Source organism: Crinia signifera, chromosome 1, assembly GCF_055691185.1.
Source record: "Crinia signifera chromosome 1, ASM5569118v1, whole genome shotgun sequence".
In the NCBI taxonomy this organism is placed as follows: Eukaryota; Metazoa; Chordata; class Amphibia; order Anura; family Myobatrachidae; genus Crinia; species Crinia signifera.
Genome location: NC_139217.1, coordinates 198,317,404 through 198,336,712, shown reverse-complemented (window position 1 = coordinate 198,336,712; position 19,309 = coordinate 198,317,404). Strand labels below are relative to the sequence as shown.

Sequence of the window (19,309 nt, the reverse complement as noted above, 5' to 3'; positions counted from 1 at the left end):
ATCTGCAGATAAATCTTACTAGTGTTTGGGCACCTTCAAGCAAATCGAAGTCTGTGTACATAGCTATGGTTGTTTTTTTTTTTTTTTTAATTCTTCCTGTGTTCGCCATGATTACCTGCACAGAAAACACGTGCAGTCATCATTGCTTTAGCGCAAAAAGTGTTTAGCAGGCAAGGATATTGCTGTTGGTAATATTGCACCTCAAACATCAATTTATCAAATCATCAAGAACTACAATGAGAAATGTCTTGTGAGGAATGCTTCTGGGCACCCAAGACGGTCTAGCCAGTGTCAGGAACATCTCCTAAAGTTGATTCACCTGCAGGACCGTGGCACCATCATTGCAGAGTATGGCAGCAGTCAGGTGTGAGTGCATCTGCAAACACAGTAAGTTGAAGACTTTTTGAGGCAGGCCTTGTGTCAAGAAGGCAGCAAAGAAGCCACTTCTCTCCAGGGAAAACCTGTGTCATGCTTAACAGTAAAGCTCCCTGAGACCAATCATGTGCAGGTTGCTTCTCGTGTGTGGGATTACTTCTAGGAACACAGCCATGAATAGAGGATGGTACCAACTAAAACTTCCTCCAAGAGCAACTTTACCCAACCATTCAAGAGCATTTAGATTACCAGCAATGCCTTTTCCAGCTAGATTGAGCACCTTGACATAAGGTAAAGTGATAACGGGGAACAAAACATCAAAATTTTGGGTCCATGGCCAGAAAACTCCCCAGACCTTAATCCTATTGAGAACTAACACGAAAAAGAAAAAAAAGATGACTCTCTTTGTTGGTGCACAACTTAATAAAATATATTGTTAATGATATGCATTAAAATTAAGAACTCACGAATATATCCTAGCGTCAGCTGTAACTCAGCACAAAAATTAGAGAGAAGAAACGGAATTAGCTTAATCTGGGGAATTTTAGGTGAAGGATATGATTAGCGAAAGATCATAAGTGATAATTGTAACAAGTGTGAATTAATTATAAATATTAGAAAAATATTGTATGTGTATCAGCCTCAGTCAAAAATGGTCTCAATGTGGGGATATTCTCCCATGAGGCATTATGATAGCCTGGCTGATATTAATTTCAAGTGACAAATAAATGTGAAAAATGAAAACAATAAATAAAAAAAAAATATATATATATATATATATATATATATATATATATATATATATATCATGACTAATAAGTGATAGTGCAAATAGATTTAAATGGCAAAATATAGCAGTAAGTATTGAGGTCACGGATGGGTTACCACAGGATACATTCCTATGGTATTTTTTTGGCACACATTCATGCAATTTTCTGGTGCTGTGTAAATACAAATGGAGCTTAGTAATTTATTCCACAAGTGGGGACAGAGAGGTATATAGTCAAAAAGAGCTACTCTTTTGATTCCCAAATCATTCCTGCTTTCCGGCCGTGTGTCTCTCGGACAGTGAACGGACCGAATGAGGGGGTGAATTTTGTTGGGATCAAGTTTGAGAGCCGTGGAAGGATCTGCTGTTGAATATACAGAAAGAACACTCTGAGTCTGCTATCGCTGAGGTTTGATATATTTAGACACACGGCGCGACACCAGAAACCAGGGATATCGGGCGCATGCAATTAAGAGATATAATAAACTGCAAATTAATTATAAACAGGGTGTGGCAAGTGCTGCTCTCCAGGAGTGATTCTGACTCACTCAGAATGAAGAAACCACAGATAATTGAAAAACAGAGAGCGCAGTTGTCACAGTATAAAAATGTATTAATAACACATAGATAGATCTATATTAAATATAACAATTAATTCAGCACTGACATCTGTTGGGCACATTCATTTTAAAAACTTTGGAGACAATGTTTCAAATTGCCTTAAAGCTAAATATCACTATTGGAACCAATTCTCACCAATGATGATCAGAGTTCAACAAATCTCTTGTAAACTTGGTATCCCTTTTGATTTTTTTATGCAAAGCAGCACAGAAGTTCCAGTTGGAATAAGGTTGCCTCCAGAGTCTGCCATGTACACACCAGGCAATTTTCCAATTTTGTGTATCCACAATATGTTGGTAATTTTATATTCCAAATGCCTTTTGGAGTGCGGCTGCCAGGGGGAGTGATAAAGGGCTAGACAGGGGCTGAGGGATGTCCTAAGAGGACGTCATCTCAAGGATGCCATCTCCATAGTGACTGACGGCGTCCTTCCATAGGAACACCCTTTCCGCATCACATAGTATGTAACCGCATCCTTATCCACGGCAACCGTCTATCTGGCTAATGCCCTGTACGTACTGCTGTGATGACGTATAGACGCCTATTATCCTAAGAGGACGTCATCATCAATTTATGACTCTTGGGAGCACCGCCAACTATAGAAAATTTATGACTCTTGGGAGCACAGCCAACTATAGAAATTGTAAGGACGTGGCAGGTCCATAATAGCTGGTTATATTGGTTACTAGATTTTAGAATATGAGATTAAAGTTTGTGCTAGTCTTCCTTCTTTCTCCCTTCAAATCCTATTGAGAACTAGTAGTCAATTCTAAAGAGGAGCGTGGACAAACACAAACCCACAAATTCTGACAAACTCCAAGCATTGATTAGACAAGAATAGGAGGCCATCAGTCAGTATGTGGCTCAGAAGTTGATTGACAGCTGCCATGGCGAATTGCAGAGGTCTTGAAAAGTAAAGGGACAACCCTGCAAATATTTACTTGTTGCATAAACAATGTACTTGTCAATAAAAGCCTTTGACACTTATGAAACTATTGCAATTTTACACTGTATACGGTCACTAGGTCGACACTGAATGTCGACAGTCTTTAGGGCGACACATTTAAAAGGTTGACATGGCTTTAGGTCAACGGGGTTTTTTGAGGGGGCTATTATACCTAACTTGCAGTTCTTACTATACAATACAGTATGGTGTTATTTGTCTCTGATACAGAATGCTGTCTACAAAGGTGAATACTCAACTGTGCACCCTACTGTGCGGATGTTTTGGGAAACGTTCCATGAATTCCCACTGGAGAAGAAAAAGAAGTTTCTGTGTAAGTGGCTGTGTTTTCTGTGTGTCTTGCATATCTTGTTATGTAAGCAGAATGTGTATTTATTAACCCCTTCCCGACATTTGACGTACATTTACGTCATGGTCGGGATGTACTTCCCGACACATGGCATAAATGTACGTCATGACTTGTAACTGTCACCGCGTCTATAGACGCGGTGACAGAGGGACGATGTCTGCTGTCCCTGACAGCAGACATCTTCCCTCATTGCCCAGGGGGGGCACTGATGCCCCCCCCCCCCTCAGCGATCGATGCGATTGGCTGTTCAAACGTGAACAGCCAAAAGCAGCGTTTACTGTGTTAGGTGTATAATTTTGACTCTGCTGCCCCCTAGTGTCCCAAAAAAATAAAAGGAGTTTGAAATAATGATTAAAACATAAAGTAGACATATGATCTTTGTTAGTTATGAATTATTTTGAGTGGTATGATTATTTGTCTCACAAGCAGAGAATTTAACATTTTGCAAATTGCAAAATGTTCAATTTTTTTAAGACATTTTGGTATTTTTCACAAAAAAAAAAAAGACTGTATCGACCAAAATTTACCACTAACTTGAAGTACAATGTGTCACGAGAAAACAATCTCAAAATCACTGGGATAAGTAAAAGCAAAAAAAAGTTATCCCCACTTAAGTGATACATGTCAGATTTGAAAAAAAGGCCTCTGTCAGGAAGGCAAAAACAGGCTGCGTCGGTAAGGGGTTAAGGTGATGGGGCCTACACATGGGGCGACACTGCTGAGTGATTTGAGCAATGTAGATTGCTCAGTACTCAGCGCTGCACAATGATGTGTCAGCGCTGTGTGTGCTGAGCGATCTGTCCAGGTGTTTCTCCTTTGAGAACTCTGGCCCTGACCGATGATCTTACTAGATTTATCCTGCATGCAGGATATTAATCGGTGTCCGATAGCGGCGCAGGCCCGCAGGCCCGCGAGCCCCTATCGCTATGGCCCCTACACACGGAGCAATGTAGGAGCATTTTCTAAGCGATCTCTATCTACTTGATGGAAGACATCACGTTCTAGCATTCCTTTGTGCGGATGGCATAAAAATGATGACAAAACGTTCAGTTGATTTTGAATTTCTCTGCTACATTATGTAAGAGGAATGTAGGAATTTGTATTGATGAGTCTGAAATCTAATTTTGAATGTAGATGTCTTCAGCTACGAATGTACTGTAAATAAAAGACAATGGTGAAGAAATGGTGGCATTTAGCCCCGCAATTAAGAAGGAAGTTTATCTTTCCTTTTGCATATAATGCATTTTGAGTTTTCCATATACCTCCTTACTGGTAGTCTGCATGACCACATAATGTATCGGTCATGCTGTTTTAAAGATAATGCTTTTAGTTATTGAATGTATTTTGAGGCCATTAATTGACTGTTTAGGCCGTGTTTGGTCTTTGTAACCATCAGCAGCTCTCTTGCCAGTTGGCACACATGAACCGAAGCCACGGGTGGGGATATGGGTATCCCAAGTGTTCCACTCACTGAGATGTTTGAAAATGGTGGAGAAGGATTCTCTGGGAGTAGAATTCTCCTGATGGAAGGTGTGGAATCCAATGAATAAAAGACCGTTAGTATCAAGTTTTGAGGGGTGATCAGGTCATCCAGGGGCGCACCTACGCGTTTCGCCGCTCTCAGCAGCTTTTTCAAGGTGACTTACAGGGTCTATTGTCTGGGTTTATATACCCTGTATAATGAGCATAATCACACACACCTGACTGTAATCATTAGGAATTAAAAAATCGTTTGCGTTTGATATAACATATGACACTTGAATGTGGGAGACAGACCTATTAGCGGCAATTATATAGATGCAAGGAATAGCTAAAATTACCTTTAGAAGTAGTGAAAAGGAAGAAAATATCTCCAGCGCGGGGATCGTAGGGGACAGACCGGAAGTACGGGTAACTGCATACTTCCATGACACGCAAGCTGCCGGAAATACTTCGGCGCTTGTTTAGTCGTGACGGGGATGCAACACTGATAGTGCTTGCTAGTTCCGTGCAGGACAATGTCCTGAGGCGGAAGTGGGTTGTATGTGGACCGCAATGTAATGCGGAAGTATTGGTTTTATATGGAACGCATATTCGTTGTTTTTATTAGTAATGATCCCTGCATTGGTTTTACTTTACTCAAACAGGTGCACACATGTCCCATAAATAAACATTAGTTAGTAACGCTCTAAAAACTGGTATTGGCCAATACCGGCAGCTTGCGTGTCATAGACCGGAAGTACGGGTAACTGCATACTTCCGTCCCCTACGATCCCCGCGCTGGAGATTTTCTTCCTTTTCACTACTTCTAAAGGTAATTTTAGCTATTCCTTGCATCTATATAATTGCCGCTAATAGGTCTGTCTCCCACATTCAAGTGTCATATGTTATATCAAACGCAAACGATTTTTTAATTCCTAATGATTACAGTCAGGTGTGTGTGATTATGCTTATTATACAGGGTATATAAACCCAGACAATAGACCCTGTAAGTCACCTTGAAAAAGCTGCTGAGAGCGGCGAAACGCGTAGGTGCGCCCCTGGATGACCTGATCACCCCTCAAAACTTGATACTAACGGTCTTTTATTCATTGGATTCCACACCTTCCATCAGGAGAATTCTACTCCCAGAGAATCCTTTCTCCACCATTTTCAAACATCTCAGTGAGTGGAACACTTGGGATACCCATATCCCCACCCGTGGCTTCGGTTCATCTGGAGGTACGCCACCCCCTTAACAAGCCCGGTTGGGTCCATAGAGGTCCAGTGTTCCCACAAGTACCACAATACCATCTTTGGTACCATCCACCACGGTTTACAAAATCTGCATCACAAAGTGAACTGGCCCCTCACTTTGCTACAAATCCCATAGGAAAAAATTGACATCTCCAGGTGTGACTCACTCATCCAATCCAACAACAATTCTGAAAATCTAAGACCATCCAATCGGACTGAACTTTCCTTTATCGTCTAAGGGTGACTATTATGATCAGTGTCATTTTTTATCAATTTTTACTGTTGTTTTATTTTGCCATATTTTTTATTCTTATGTGAAAAGTTATAATAAATTGTCTAACCTTTTTTACCACACACCTGACCTATATGTTTATGTCTATGCATTTTCTGATCTACCCTTTGTAAATTATTCATCTCACTATAATCTAGCGCAGTCAACCACCCCCTTTTCTGTCTTCCATTGTATTGGGGTCGACTTCCCCCTTTTTTAGACTGCTGCTGCACTTAGCCAATCCACTCATACATAGCGCCTTTTTTGTGGATATTCGTATCCTTTCTTTTCTTTGTTGCCATACAGGAAGCCACAGAGATATTTGCACCCAGCACTGTTACAAATACTAAAAAATCTCCATTTCCTCAGTGGGTGATGAACAATATATAGATAAGGCTGGCCAGCAAGTTTATTTTTCATGCACAGTAAATTAATTCTTCCCTACCCTAAAATGTAATTATACCAAATATGTATTTATGATCGGAGCCTGACTAACTTCCAGGAGCTCTCCTGGACTCCAGAGAGCGAATAGCAGCTCCAACTCTTAGTAAACTGTATTGTTGTGGCAACATGCACTGTTACAAAAGGCAGTGGGTGGTGGTTCTGCGATGACCTGTGTTCATGGCTCCTCACCACCTGCACATCTCCTCCTAGCCTCTCCCATGTTTCCGGGGTAAAAAGTAATCAAGTATGAGTATTCGTTTTAATCCTAATGAGTAGGAGAAAAATTGAATGGATATCTGTATCCCTCACTTTCTGTAATGTAACAGTGATGTAATCTGGTTACTTGCGAAGAGGGTTTCCTGTCAAAACACTAAACTTTGCTTTCCTTGCAGTGTTCCTCACAGGCAGTGACCGTATTCCCATCTATGGAATGTCCAGCTTACGCATCATCATTCAGCCAATAGCCACAGGGGAAGACCACCTGCCTGTGGCACATACGTGCTACAACCTTCTGGACCTGCCCAAGTACAGCAACAAAGAAATCCTCAGGACAAGACTCAACCAAGCCATAGACCATTATGAGGGCTTCAGCTTAGCATGATAAATAGTCTTGTGTTTCCTTACTTCTGCATCTACATGCACTTTATCTCTAATGGGCTTATTTAATATTAATGTCTTGTAAAAATACACTCAATGTTGTATACATATCAAAGAAAAACCAGAAATGTTTCCGTTTCTATTTTTATAAATGAAAAAAGATGTACAGACAAAAAAGTAATAAAAAAAAAAAGAATAAATCCTGTGCGGGCTATGGGCATCTCAAAGTATTTGATATTTGTTCAGACCGCTGCTGTTTTTATCGTTTGATTTTACTGTTTTACTTTTTGTTTCTCTTTGCTCTTATTGTATTGTGGTTAGTAATTCATATATGTGTTGAGAGCAAGCGAGCAATATTCGGTTGAACAGGTTCTCTCAAAAGCTTTTTTTCCATGGTACCAAGTTACTTTCAAAGCATTAAAGGTTTTGGTTGAATGATGTCTTGTTTGTTTGTTTTTTCTTTTGGTCCAAGGGCATTTAAGTAGTTCATTTAAAGAAAAAAAAAAAACACATGAACTTTATTTGTATAAAAGACAGTAACCAATTACTTCAACCCAAATGTATTTTTTTGTTTACCTTTTGTTTACTTATTTGCAAAATAGAGGGAATAAGATGCACAAGCAGATTCTGCTGATTAAAATGGTATGCAGCATATCTATATTCTGTGTGTGACTGCCGCTGTTTCTGCATACGAAATGGAACTTTACAATGTTTTCCTTGAAAACAGTATAATGTTGCATTTCATATGCCGATACAGCCGCAATTATGCATTGCATATAGATATACCGCATACCATTTTAATCAGCAGAAGGTGCTTGCGTGTCCTAATCATTATTTTTTGCAAAAAAATAAATAAAACTATATTTAGTAGGTGCGACTAGAAGGGCTGTTTAACAAGAAAGGAGGCTAGCTGGACACATCTGCGTGTGTGTGCGTATACACAAACACACACATATATATATATATATATATATATATATATATATATTATTGCTACATTTCCTATCCCAAATACAGCATCCCTTAAGGATCCGACTGATAGGAAGATTGAGAATTTCTTAAAGTTGATTATAATTGACAAGGCATTGCTGGAATGGTCAGATGCCTAATCTGCGGGTTACTCCACGGGTATGGAAAGGGTGGAATTGCTTCCCTTCGTTTCACGTATACAACAGGCTGCCTTGTATTTAGGGTAGGCGGTGCTTGACGCGGCCACCTTAGTCTCCCAAGTTTCTGCCTCTTCAGTTGTGAATCCAAAAGGGCTTTAGGTGCCTTGCCTTATGAGGGGTCAGTTCTATTTGGGTCCGAACTGGACAAAATTGTGGCCACAGTGGCAGCTTCCAAAACTGCCTTTTTTCCTTCAGCTCCGGCCACTCGCCCCAGGTCTACTACCTTTCAATCCTTTTGGATTCAGGGTAGGCGCAGAGGACAGAGTTTCTCAAGAGCTCTGCCTCGTTTGCCAGAGGCTCTGAGAGCCTAAGACTAACAGCCCTAGGCTACTAAAAGAGAAAAAAACAAGTTGTCCACTAGGGACTAACAGGCGCTGATAGGGGTTAATTCCCAGCTGCTGTGTGGTTTCTAAAAAGAAGAAAAAGGCGATACAGTAACACTGCGCTACTTTCGGGAGAGATCAAAACTATTTACCACCATGGCATAAAAACATATAAACATTGATTCATAGATATTCATTGAGAAAACAAGTTACTCTTGTAGTGATAAAGAAACTTAAAACAGATAATGATAAAAAATAATTGACTCGCAGCATGTAAATGGCACTTTCTTATTTTAGAAAATATACCGTCTTTGGATTAACAGTCCCTCGGGGAATAGATGATTCTGGATAATGTCCAAGTCCCGTTCCTATAGTGACCTCCAATTGTATAAGGGATATGTCCCAAAGCTGATTTCTTGCACTCACTATATGTAGATCCTCACTCGCTGAGCATTCATATTAGGCAAGGGGTATCCTGGAGTGGAAAGGCGTTGCAGCTCAAGGGAAACTTTTTTTGGCCCTAGATTGGGGCTCTAGGAGTCCTGAATCAATTGTGTCGGTCTGGTTCGGGGCTGGAAGTTGACTGTAAATGTATCCAGTTCAGAGTTTTATCCAAGAGAGGCTGGTTAGTGGCAGTGCTGGTAAAACTAAGCCAGAATTTTCGCCAGTTCAACTGGCTTTATCAAAGGTGAAGGCTACTAGAAGACCAGAGGTTAAGCCCGCCGACAAACCCGCTGCATGATGAGATGGACTTCCACCTGAAGGACCCCGGAGTGGGAGGTTGACTGTTGAGGTTCTTGGCTGTGTGGCAGAGCACCACCATAGACCTTTGGGTGCAGAACTTCATGTTGTGTCTTTTCCACACCCCCATATTACCACCAGCGCCGCAAAACTCTGGCTTCTTCTGGAAGCCAGAGAAGAAGTCTGGGAAGTGTCATCCACCACCGCTCTGGTCCTGCCATGGACTGTGAAGCCATGGTATAGATTTCCCGTTCCTTCATAGTCTGATGTGGCTACGATGTCCCTGACTCCGCATGACCTGTGACTCGGCCGCTGGACGGTGGGTCGCCCATCTCTGCCTGGAGGCCCTGTATCAGTGGGCTTAGATGACCTCGGTGCGACCCACTACACCCTTGGTGCCTGTAAGTATGCAGCTTCGTGGCCACCAGTTACTTCTCTCCCCCACGTCTTCCCCATGGGGCCCTCTTGGCTTGGTTACTGTGTCACCTGGGACAGAGGGGTTTGCCTACTCACCCACAGCTGTGGTTTGGCCTATGCTGCAGAGCAATCCTAGATCTGAAATATCTCTCCCAGCTCTGGAGCTCCATAGACCTCCTTGCTCTACTCACTACATGGCCTGCAACAATTCTCAATACAGCAGCACCATCTTGTGGCCACAGGCTATACCTTCTGTCTTTACTTTGTTGTGTTTTGCATACTGGTTCTCCTCTCCTTTATGAAGGGTGTGATGCCTCCCAAACACAATAGAGGCTCCTCTACAGTACTTCAAACAATCATCTCCGTATCAAAGTACTATGGAGAAATCCTCTTCTAATAAAGTATGAAACCCCCTGCTAACCCATCTGAACTTCCCTCTCTGATGTCCAAGATGGCAGATGGCGACCCATTAATGGTTGGCTCTACAAAACAGCTTTTCACCTCCTTCAAACCGGACATCACACAATAATTTAAATTGGCCTAGCAAACCTGCCAACTCTCTATTGATGCTTTAGGTCAGGAGTCCTCAAACTTATTATGCTCTGGGACCCCATCAGACAATAACAATAATAAGGACCCCAGTAAGTTACTGCAGAAAGTCATCACATCACATCACATGTGTAGTCAGCAGATAGCACATGTATGGCAAAATTGTGGAGGCACATAATGATGGTAGGAGTCTAAAATAAGATAATTCAACAAATGTTTCAGACTCCTTGAATCACTGACTGAGATTAGAAAAGTAATCAGCCTGAGGGTCAGCAACATGGAGTCGTGACCCCATGCTGAGAAGGTCAGGAACACAGTTTTGAGATCCGCTGCTTTAGGCCAACGTACTGACTATCTGGAGACCTAGCTGGAAGAGGTGGTCAAATCTAACAATGAGCTCAACTCTCTCCATGACGACCTCCAAGTGGAAGTTACAGCTCTTCGCATTAAGGTATAAGATCTGGAAGACAGCTCCCGACGGAATATTTTAACACATTAAGGAATGTATCCTTCAAGCGGCTAGAACAGCGGACAATACAAAGTCTATATTCACGACCTCCAGATATTTGGAGACCTGTCTGCAGCTACTCTGGCCCTCATGCGATCTTTCATTCTGGTCACCAGTATCCTTCAGAAGGCGAATATACAATATAAATGGGGATTCTCTACTCGTCCGATTGTCAAATGTGATGGTCGCTCCACAGTTGTCTCTACCCCTGATGAAGGCTCCAAACTGCTGTCCTCCTGGAATTTGAATGCGATCCCTGACAGATTGCCATCTGCATTAACCAAGGACTGGACAACTGTGACTGCCTTGACTTGAGTAGTGCTATCCTTTTAAACCATATGTGTTTTTCCTCCTGGGTCCTTTCTATGTCGGTCCTTGTAATGTGGACCACTATACCCAGTCTGCCACTTGAGGCGATTTCTCACCTTTATCTTCACTGTTTACTTTTTTAAAAGCATGTGTTTTCATGCATTTTTTTTATAACTTGTTTATTATGCCAGTAAGTTACTTTATTATTTTACAGGCCCTTCCTGTCCTTTTTCTAGTTGGTGTTGTGAATTTTTGTGAATGGTATCCTTTCCTCCCCATTTCAAATTACAAATGGAACCTGTCACGGTTGCCCACTATCCCCTTTTGTTTTTGCTTTAGCGCTAGAGCCTCTGTCAGAAGCTATCTGATCCAACGAAACAATTCAAGGCCCCACTATCTTTGTCAGTGAATGTAAAATCAGTTTGTTTTCAGACAATGTCTTGCTTAAACTAGTCAACACAGATATCTGGCTACGTCATTTACATTTGCCGTGTCGTATTATAAATTAAACAATTCTAAGACCAAGGCACTCCCGATAAATTTCTCCACTGACCACCTTCAATCTTTGAAAACCCAGTATGACTATGCTTGGCAGGATAGAAGCCTATAAAATCTTGGGATCCATCTTACTCCGAAAGTCTCGGACATAATATCCACCAATTACCTCCCCCTCCTACAAAAATGCCCCTGTTACTGTCATACTGGATGAAGCATCACATTTTGTGGGTAAGTCGTATTGCCTCCTTGAAAATGATTGTCCTCCCCAAACTGATGTACTTATTCCGGAATATCCCTATTCTACTCCCTAAAGCTTTAATTTTTAAATTTTACTCCACCTTCATAAAATATGTCTGGAAAGGAAAAAAAAACTAGGCTGGCTCATTCTACAATGTCGCTTCCTGAATCTAAAAGAGGTCTAACGTTCCCAGACTTATGCCTTTTAGCATGTATTCTCTCCCCCCTCAATGCTTGGATTGTAGCTGGTAATCCCAAACCATGAGTTTAGTTGGAAATTTGCTTGGTTGCCCCTCTCCAATGAGCTGATGTCCTCTGGCTCCTTCAACCTGAGGGTCAACGTCTGGTAGCTCGTTCAGCAGTGGTCCTTTCGGCGTGAAAGGCGTGGCTCAAACTAGTAGTAGATAATCTGTCATTAGCAGGTTTGACTTCCCTGATCCCCAATTTGAAATTGGACTGTTGGGTATATTGTGGTCTTGTATCACTTGGCAAAGCAACAGTCGATGGTCATCTGCTACCGTTTAACTCCAATCCCATTTCTCCCTGCCACATAGGAATTCCTATACATATTTACAAATCTGCCATTTGCTAGTCAGTGTTACACAACCCCCACATACAATTTTTGCAATCCCTAATTTCCTATGGGTTTTATTAAATATAGTTGACAGTAACGGGGGTACTAGTAAGTGGTATCATTTCGTAGACCTCTATTCTCCCCAGAAATTGAGTGTTTTGGCAAAATGGGAATCTGATCTCTCTCGCTTGATTTCTGATGAAGACTGGCAGGGGGTGTTTTCATGTATCTAAATGTATATCCCATGTTGAGCATTTTTACAAATTGCAACATTGTCTTTATCTCACCCCTGCTAGGCTTCATTTTACCTGGCCGTTTCACATTTAAATAAGTGCTGGCACAATTGTGGTGATTTTCACCCTCCTATCTGAAGGAGGGTGCAGTTTTACCCTCCTATCTGAAGTCCTGGGTTACCGAGTACTTCCCCTACCTAAACTCCCACTATTCCATATTTTATTTTGGTGCTCTCTCCCCGGATGACCGGTATGTGCTGAGCCATATATTAATATCGACCAAGTTATTGATAGCTCAACTTTGACAGAAAAAAAAGAGGAAAGTTAATACATATTTTACATATATTCAAGCGACTTTGTTTCAACTGCTGATAATTTTCCGTGCAACAGTGACATTTACAAGAGATGATAGAGGAAATGTATTAAGATGGTAGTTCTGTTTCACATGGGATGTTGCTATCTGCAACCAATCAAAATCTACTACTTATTTATTTAGCGCCCTCTAGAAGTGAATAGACAAAATATGATTGGTTGGCCATAGCAACATCCTATATGAAATAGAACTCCCATCTTCGTAAATTTCCCATAATTACTGAATTCGGTGGAATGGAGCTTGCAGATGTTGGGCTAGTAGCTGCATCTTAACAATATATTTACACATATGTAATTGTACAGGTTGAGTATCCCCTATCCGAAATGCTCGGGACCACGAGCATTCCGGATAGGGGAATTTTTCGGTTTTTGGAATATATTTTTTAAAGCATACTTACCTGTCCCCTGATGGTGTCCGGTGGTCCCTCGGCGTCCACAGCAGGCCTCCGGCATCTTCTCTGGGTCTCCAGCGGTCCCAGGAATGCATTGCGCGCGTACCGGTGACGTCACCGGCGCACGCACACACTCGCGCAATGCATTCCTGGGACCACTAGAGACCCTGGAGAAGATGCCGGAGGCCTGCTGTGGACGCCCGGGGACTTGGTAAGTATGAAAAGAGGGTTAGGGGGTTAAAAAAAAAAAAAAAATTCGAATGATTCCAAAAACCACGTTTTTTGGAATAATTCGGATAAGGGATATCCGGATACCGGATACTCAACCATTGAAACACTAAATATCCTTTCAAGCATTGTTTTTTACATTTTCTACAAAAAAACAAATATGGTCAATGTATTGAGATGTGGTTTGATGAAACTGTTTTTTATATACAATGTAAAAAAAGTGCAGTGTACCAATGACTTAATGAAAACCCCAAAACAGTTTTTTCAGTTATGCATACTAATTTGGCAATGTATAATATAGTAAATTCCCACTCACTGGCCACGTTCTCATGACATGCTATAAAGATACTCTACAGTTTATAATGCTAGATAATACAAGCACCTATGAAATGATTTATTTTAGTACAGTAAGAGACCTTAATAAACTGTATGACACTTTGATTACATAACATATTGGGTGAGAATTAATAGGATGAGAGATTCAGAAAGTGAGAGATTTGGTAAGAAATCTCCAGTTTTTTTAAAGCGGCAATCATTTACACTGCAAAATCAAACTGGTTTTGTAGTGTAAATGATTGCCGCTTTAAAAAAAACCTGGAGATTTCTTACCAAATCTCTCATTTTATGAATCTCTCATTCTATTAAATCATACCCAAGATACACACATGGATGAAATCTGCTTTCCTTCACTATTCACAAGAAGCTACAGATGCAAAAGAAACCTAAATACAATGCAAAGTAGTACCAATGATGCTTTTGTTTTAATAGCGTACAGTATTTGGCTCTTTGGTATTGTAGAACTATGAAGCACTGCATGTCATGCTAGGAGCCAGCTGGAGATTGCAGCTCCAAAATAGTCCATAGATTACATTAAAAGTTTTAACATTTAAGGAAATTTTATGTACAGTATTATGAATAGTTGGGTAGCTGCTTGTGCTGTGTGGTCATCCTTATGTCCTATCAGTGGCTCTTTTTCACAGGCCACTACTATTGCTTTTCTCCAGTGGCCTTTTGATGTCCCAGTCAGTCCAACACTACCTAATGAAAAACTCATGTGGACCTTTTGAATGTCGATTTTTCCCATGTCGACCATAAGCTTGTGTTGACATTTTGGTAGTGTCGACCTAGGTTATGTCCACCATTTTTCGGTATCGACCTAGTCACTGTTGACCATTAGTGGTCAACCTAGACATTGTCTATCATCTATACCAGGGTCCTCAAACTATTTTGCTCTGTGGCCCCATCAGACAACAAAAATTATTACAGGACCCCAGCAAGTTACTACAGAAGGTTATCACATCACATGTGTAGTCAGCAGACAGCACATACAGTATGTGCCTATGCACATCCTTGCTGGCGGGTCGCCAGAACGTACGCGCTGGCGACCCGCCAGCAGCCTCGCCAGCGAGGAGACTGAGACGCGCGTGCGTCTCACGCGCACGCGCGTCTCAGTCTCCGTCGCTAGCGTGGCGGAAACCCTGTCCGTCTCCGCCTCAGGGAGACGGACGGGGTTAGGGGGGGTGCGGGCAGGCGGCGGGGACCCGGGGTTACCGCCGGCAAGCCGGCGGGGACCCGGGGAAACGTTTGGAAGCGCCGTCGGAAGGGGGTGCGCGCGCGTCCCCTTCTCACGATCGCCATGGCGCTGGCGGGGGATGGCGGCTGGCGACGCCAGCGCCATCCCCTGCAAGGATGGGAACAGACCCATCTGTACATGGCAGCATTGTGGAGGCACAAAATGATGGGAGGAGTCTAAAATAACAGACAATTCAACAGACTTTTCAGACTCCTTGAATCACTGATTGAGTTTAAAAAAGTCATCAGCCCGATGGTCAGCAACATGGAGTCGCAACCCCATGCTGAGAAGGTCAGGACCCACAGTTTGAGAACCGATGATCTATACCGTAACTGTCATAAAAGCCAACTACTGTGAGGTGAGCTGGACTAGAAACTTCTACTCAAGGTAACAATCAAAAATAAATCACAGCAACAGGAGACCCAAGGCAGGTAATTAATGATTATTAACTACTGATAATAGCTTCATGGTATACATTCGCACTTAAAAAAAATATGTCTAGACAATCACTGCCCGTAGTCTCCAGCGACGCCTCTGCATCTCTGCCCCACTAATCACCCTGTGACTGTCTCAGTTGCAGCAGCAAAGGAAGAATGGTGTCTAAAGGCCCCCATACATTAGGCCGACTTGTCCTAAGGATAATTCGGCTTAATGTCGGCCCGACTTCCACTGAGCTCCCGATATGATTTTGCACTTGATGTGCCATTTTTTACATGTGATAATTCAGATCGATTTATCACATGTAAATCCGGTGGAGTTGCAGGAGAGCAGGGTCTGGGGGGAGCTTTCAGGTGGGGTGGCGTCATGGTCCGTGGCGGGGGCAGAGTCCTGGTCCTTGGGAGCAGGTCTGGGGAGCGGGAACCGGAGAGCAGGGTCCGGTCCGTGGGAGCTGCAGAAGGGGTAGTGAGCTAGCGGCAGAAGGGGTGTTGGGGAGCGGGATCCGGTCTAACTGCAGGAGGGGTAGTGGGCTAGTGGCAGTACTGGAGAAGTAGCTGCAGGTGGGGACCGCATAACAGAATCCAGGTAGCAGCAAGTGGGAGAATATGAAACATTCTATTCAAAGGAGTGGGCAGCTGCTGATTGGACAAGAGCTCAAGAAAAGGTTATTATCAAAAAAGAGCGCAGCTAATCAAGATCAAGCAGCCAGTGATAACACCAAGTGTCCTGTCAACATGAACACTCAATTGGTGAAAGACTTAGTGGTAGGTAAAATTGGTGAAACCACTTAGTGCTAGCCTTGTAAGTTTAGTAACAAAGAAACATTACATAACTTTTGTTGAGGTACTGGTCCATATACATTCAAGGTCGTAAGGTACCTAAAATGACACAAATGATAATCCCCTTTTCCCAATTTAATGGGATGTGAGAAAGCGGGGTATATCAACATAAAAAGATCATTGCGCAGTAAACACAATATTATTCACTACAGGGAACTCACAATGATAAACAATATAAAAGCATATAATCACATGTCCATTCGCAAAGCTGCAGACGGTCTTGTCCAATCCAATCCTAGACACTGTTGTTGTATGGAGGTTCCGGGTACCGGTATCCCAGATCTTTAGCAGTCCGGAAAGAATGGGGATCGGAAAGAATGGGGAGATCACCATCCAGCCAGGCAAAGGTAAACAGCATGCGTCACACTTAGTGCAGCCAATCAGCGGCCTCCCTGCCCGCCCAGGATGTTTCCTATTCTCCCACTCGCCGCTACCCAGACTCTGTTATGCGGTCCCCGCTCCCCGCCTGCCGCTAGCCCACTACCCCTCCTGCAGCTGGACAGGACTCCACTCCCTGCCACCTCTCCTGCTGCTCATTACCCCTTCTGCTGCTCCCCCGGACCTGCTGGCTGCACATAAGATTTATCTTATGTGCAAACCGTCCGACATCCAGATCTGATCTGATGCGCACATCGGATCAGATCGGATGTCATACCGTACGCGATTTGGGCAATTTCACCTGATTTCTCTGCCCGATCCTCCAGAATCGGGTGAAATCAGGCCCAAATCGCATAGTGTATGGGGGCCTTAAGACCCTGACCGTTGTCATGACCTGGGTGTAAACAAAAAGGGTTACAGGTAGGTGGTTGCGCCAAAGATTGCAGCTATATGTATATCTGTGGGACACCAGTTTCCCAAAGAACATGCAGAAAAATAGAAATAGATATACACTCCAGCGCTATCTTCAAATATACCAGTTAAATACACCCAGTATATGATTTCTCAGATTATTTAGGGGCCTCAGTCTCTTCTATAGACACCCTTTAGAGACCTTACTGACCTTAAGTCAGATCCCTACATTCACATAAAGGTATCTTTCTCTTCGTATTGCACCTTCAGTTCACGACTCCCCTCTATCCAGATATTCCCAACTCAGACGTCCTAATGTTTACTGACCTTAAAATAAGGCCCTATTTTCACATCAAAGGTATCTTTACTCTGTAATGAACTCTTCCACATTCCCTTGATTCAACCGTCTGCACACCATATATATTCGGCTCAACACTCACCTCTATATGAGGCCCTATGTTCACTGCAAGGTTTCTTTAATGGAGACGTCCGTATATATAATCCTCCATGGGAAAGAATCTCCAAACACGGGATGCCCAGTACAAGAAATTTATTTCATCCAACATGCAAAAAACATAGTAAAAACGATTAAAAAAGTATCCGCACAGGGATGAAATGAGACCACAATTACCCTCTCCCTATATCCGGATAAGGGAAGAGAGTACTACTAGATGTAAAAAAAGTATAGGGTCTCACCATCTGCTGTGCCTTTCTCCTCTCACCAACGCGTTTCAGGCTATTTGATACAGCCCTTTTTCAAGGTGTAAGTTAGTGTCTGTGTGGTAGGGTATTTATACCCATTCTCCACTACAAATTAAAAAAAAAACAGATCTGGATCGATTAAAATCCATTACAAAAATTATACATATATACTTCTTAAAAATACATAAAATCCATGCCCTAAGGCTACCTAATACATAGACTCACCCTCTCTATTGCCACAATGCCCAATACATGATAAAATACATATAAAGTGTAACGTGCTTATAGGGTAACAGTTTGTGCAGAAATTCCGTGTTTTCCACGGCGCCCGGTGTAGGCAGCTGATTATCATCTATCTCCCGGTGTGTGAGCGCTACCGGAAGTTGCATTTCCGGTCCGTTATTCTTTAATGTCCTCTGTGCTACGCGGTCTCAGGTAGTTCCCACTACTTAGATACTCTGTTACAGCCTCTAGTCCAAAAAACTACATCTTATCTGAAAGACACCATGGCGACTTTAGATTTAATTAAGACCATTCAGTGGGAATCAGATTGTACATTGATCACCTCGGATGTGACGTCTTTGTATACGATCATAGACCACACCGTAGGGCTCAGTGCAGTTGCGTACTTTCTGGATAAAGAAAATACTCCTATAGACAAGAAAAACTTCATCCTGGAAGGAATAGCATTGATTTTAAATAATAATTATTTTTGGTTTAATGATGATTTTTACCTACAACTTACCGGGACTGCAATGGGCACTAGGCTGGCACCAAGCTATGCGAACCTGTTTATGGCACGATGGGAAGAGCAGAGCATATTTAACAACTTGCGGCATGGTGCCAGCCTAGTGTCCTGGAAAAGATACATAGACGATATTTTATTTGTGTGGAGAGGTGACAGTGCTTCCCTTGATGATTTTTTTAGAGAACTGAACAATAATAACATAAATGTTAACCTTACTTTTGAAATCAGTCAAACCCATGTAAATTTTCTGGATCTATACATATATATATTGAGGATTGTACCATCAAGACCAGAAATTATGAAAAACTAACTGATTGCAATTCTTTCATTAATTACACCAGCAATCATCATATAAACTGGCTACGAAGTATACCTAGCAGCCAGTTTCAAAGAATAGGCAGGAACTGCACGGATTTAGAAGTATACGAGATCCATGCAGATAAACTTGAAAACCAGTTCAAAAGTAAAGGATATGAACAGAAGATCATCCAAAAAGCCAGATTAAAGGGACAAACATCTGTACAGAAATATAGTGGTGATGCACCAAAAATAGTGAAACCTGTCA

At 42.2% G+C, this 19,309-nt stretch overlaps 2 protein-coding genes across 3 annotated transcripts in view; both read left to right on the top strand.

Moving 5' to 3' along the window:
* The window catches only part of LOC146066707 (putative E3 ubiquitin-protein ligase HERC3), a 108,466-nt gene extending 100,923 nt beyond the window's left edge, over nt 1–7,543 (top strand). For both annotated transcript variants that reach the window (XM_083179130.1, XM_083179128.1), the window contains 2 exons: nt 2,940–3,042; nt 6,901–7,543. In XM_083179130.1, coding sequence (XP_083035256.1) covers nt 2,940–3,042; nt 6,901–7,109 — 312 coding nt within the window. In that variant the 3' untranslated portion in view covers nt 7,110–7,543. The remainder of the gene's footprint in view (nt 1–2,939; nt 3,043–6,900) is intronic.
* LOC146066743 (putative E3 ubiquitin-protein ligase HERC6) overlaps nt 1–19,309 on the top strand; it is a 437,857-nt gene that overhangs the window by 204,394 nt on the left and 214,154 nt on the right. The window lies entirely within an intron of this gene.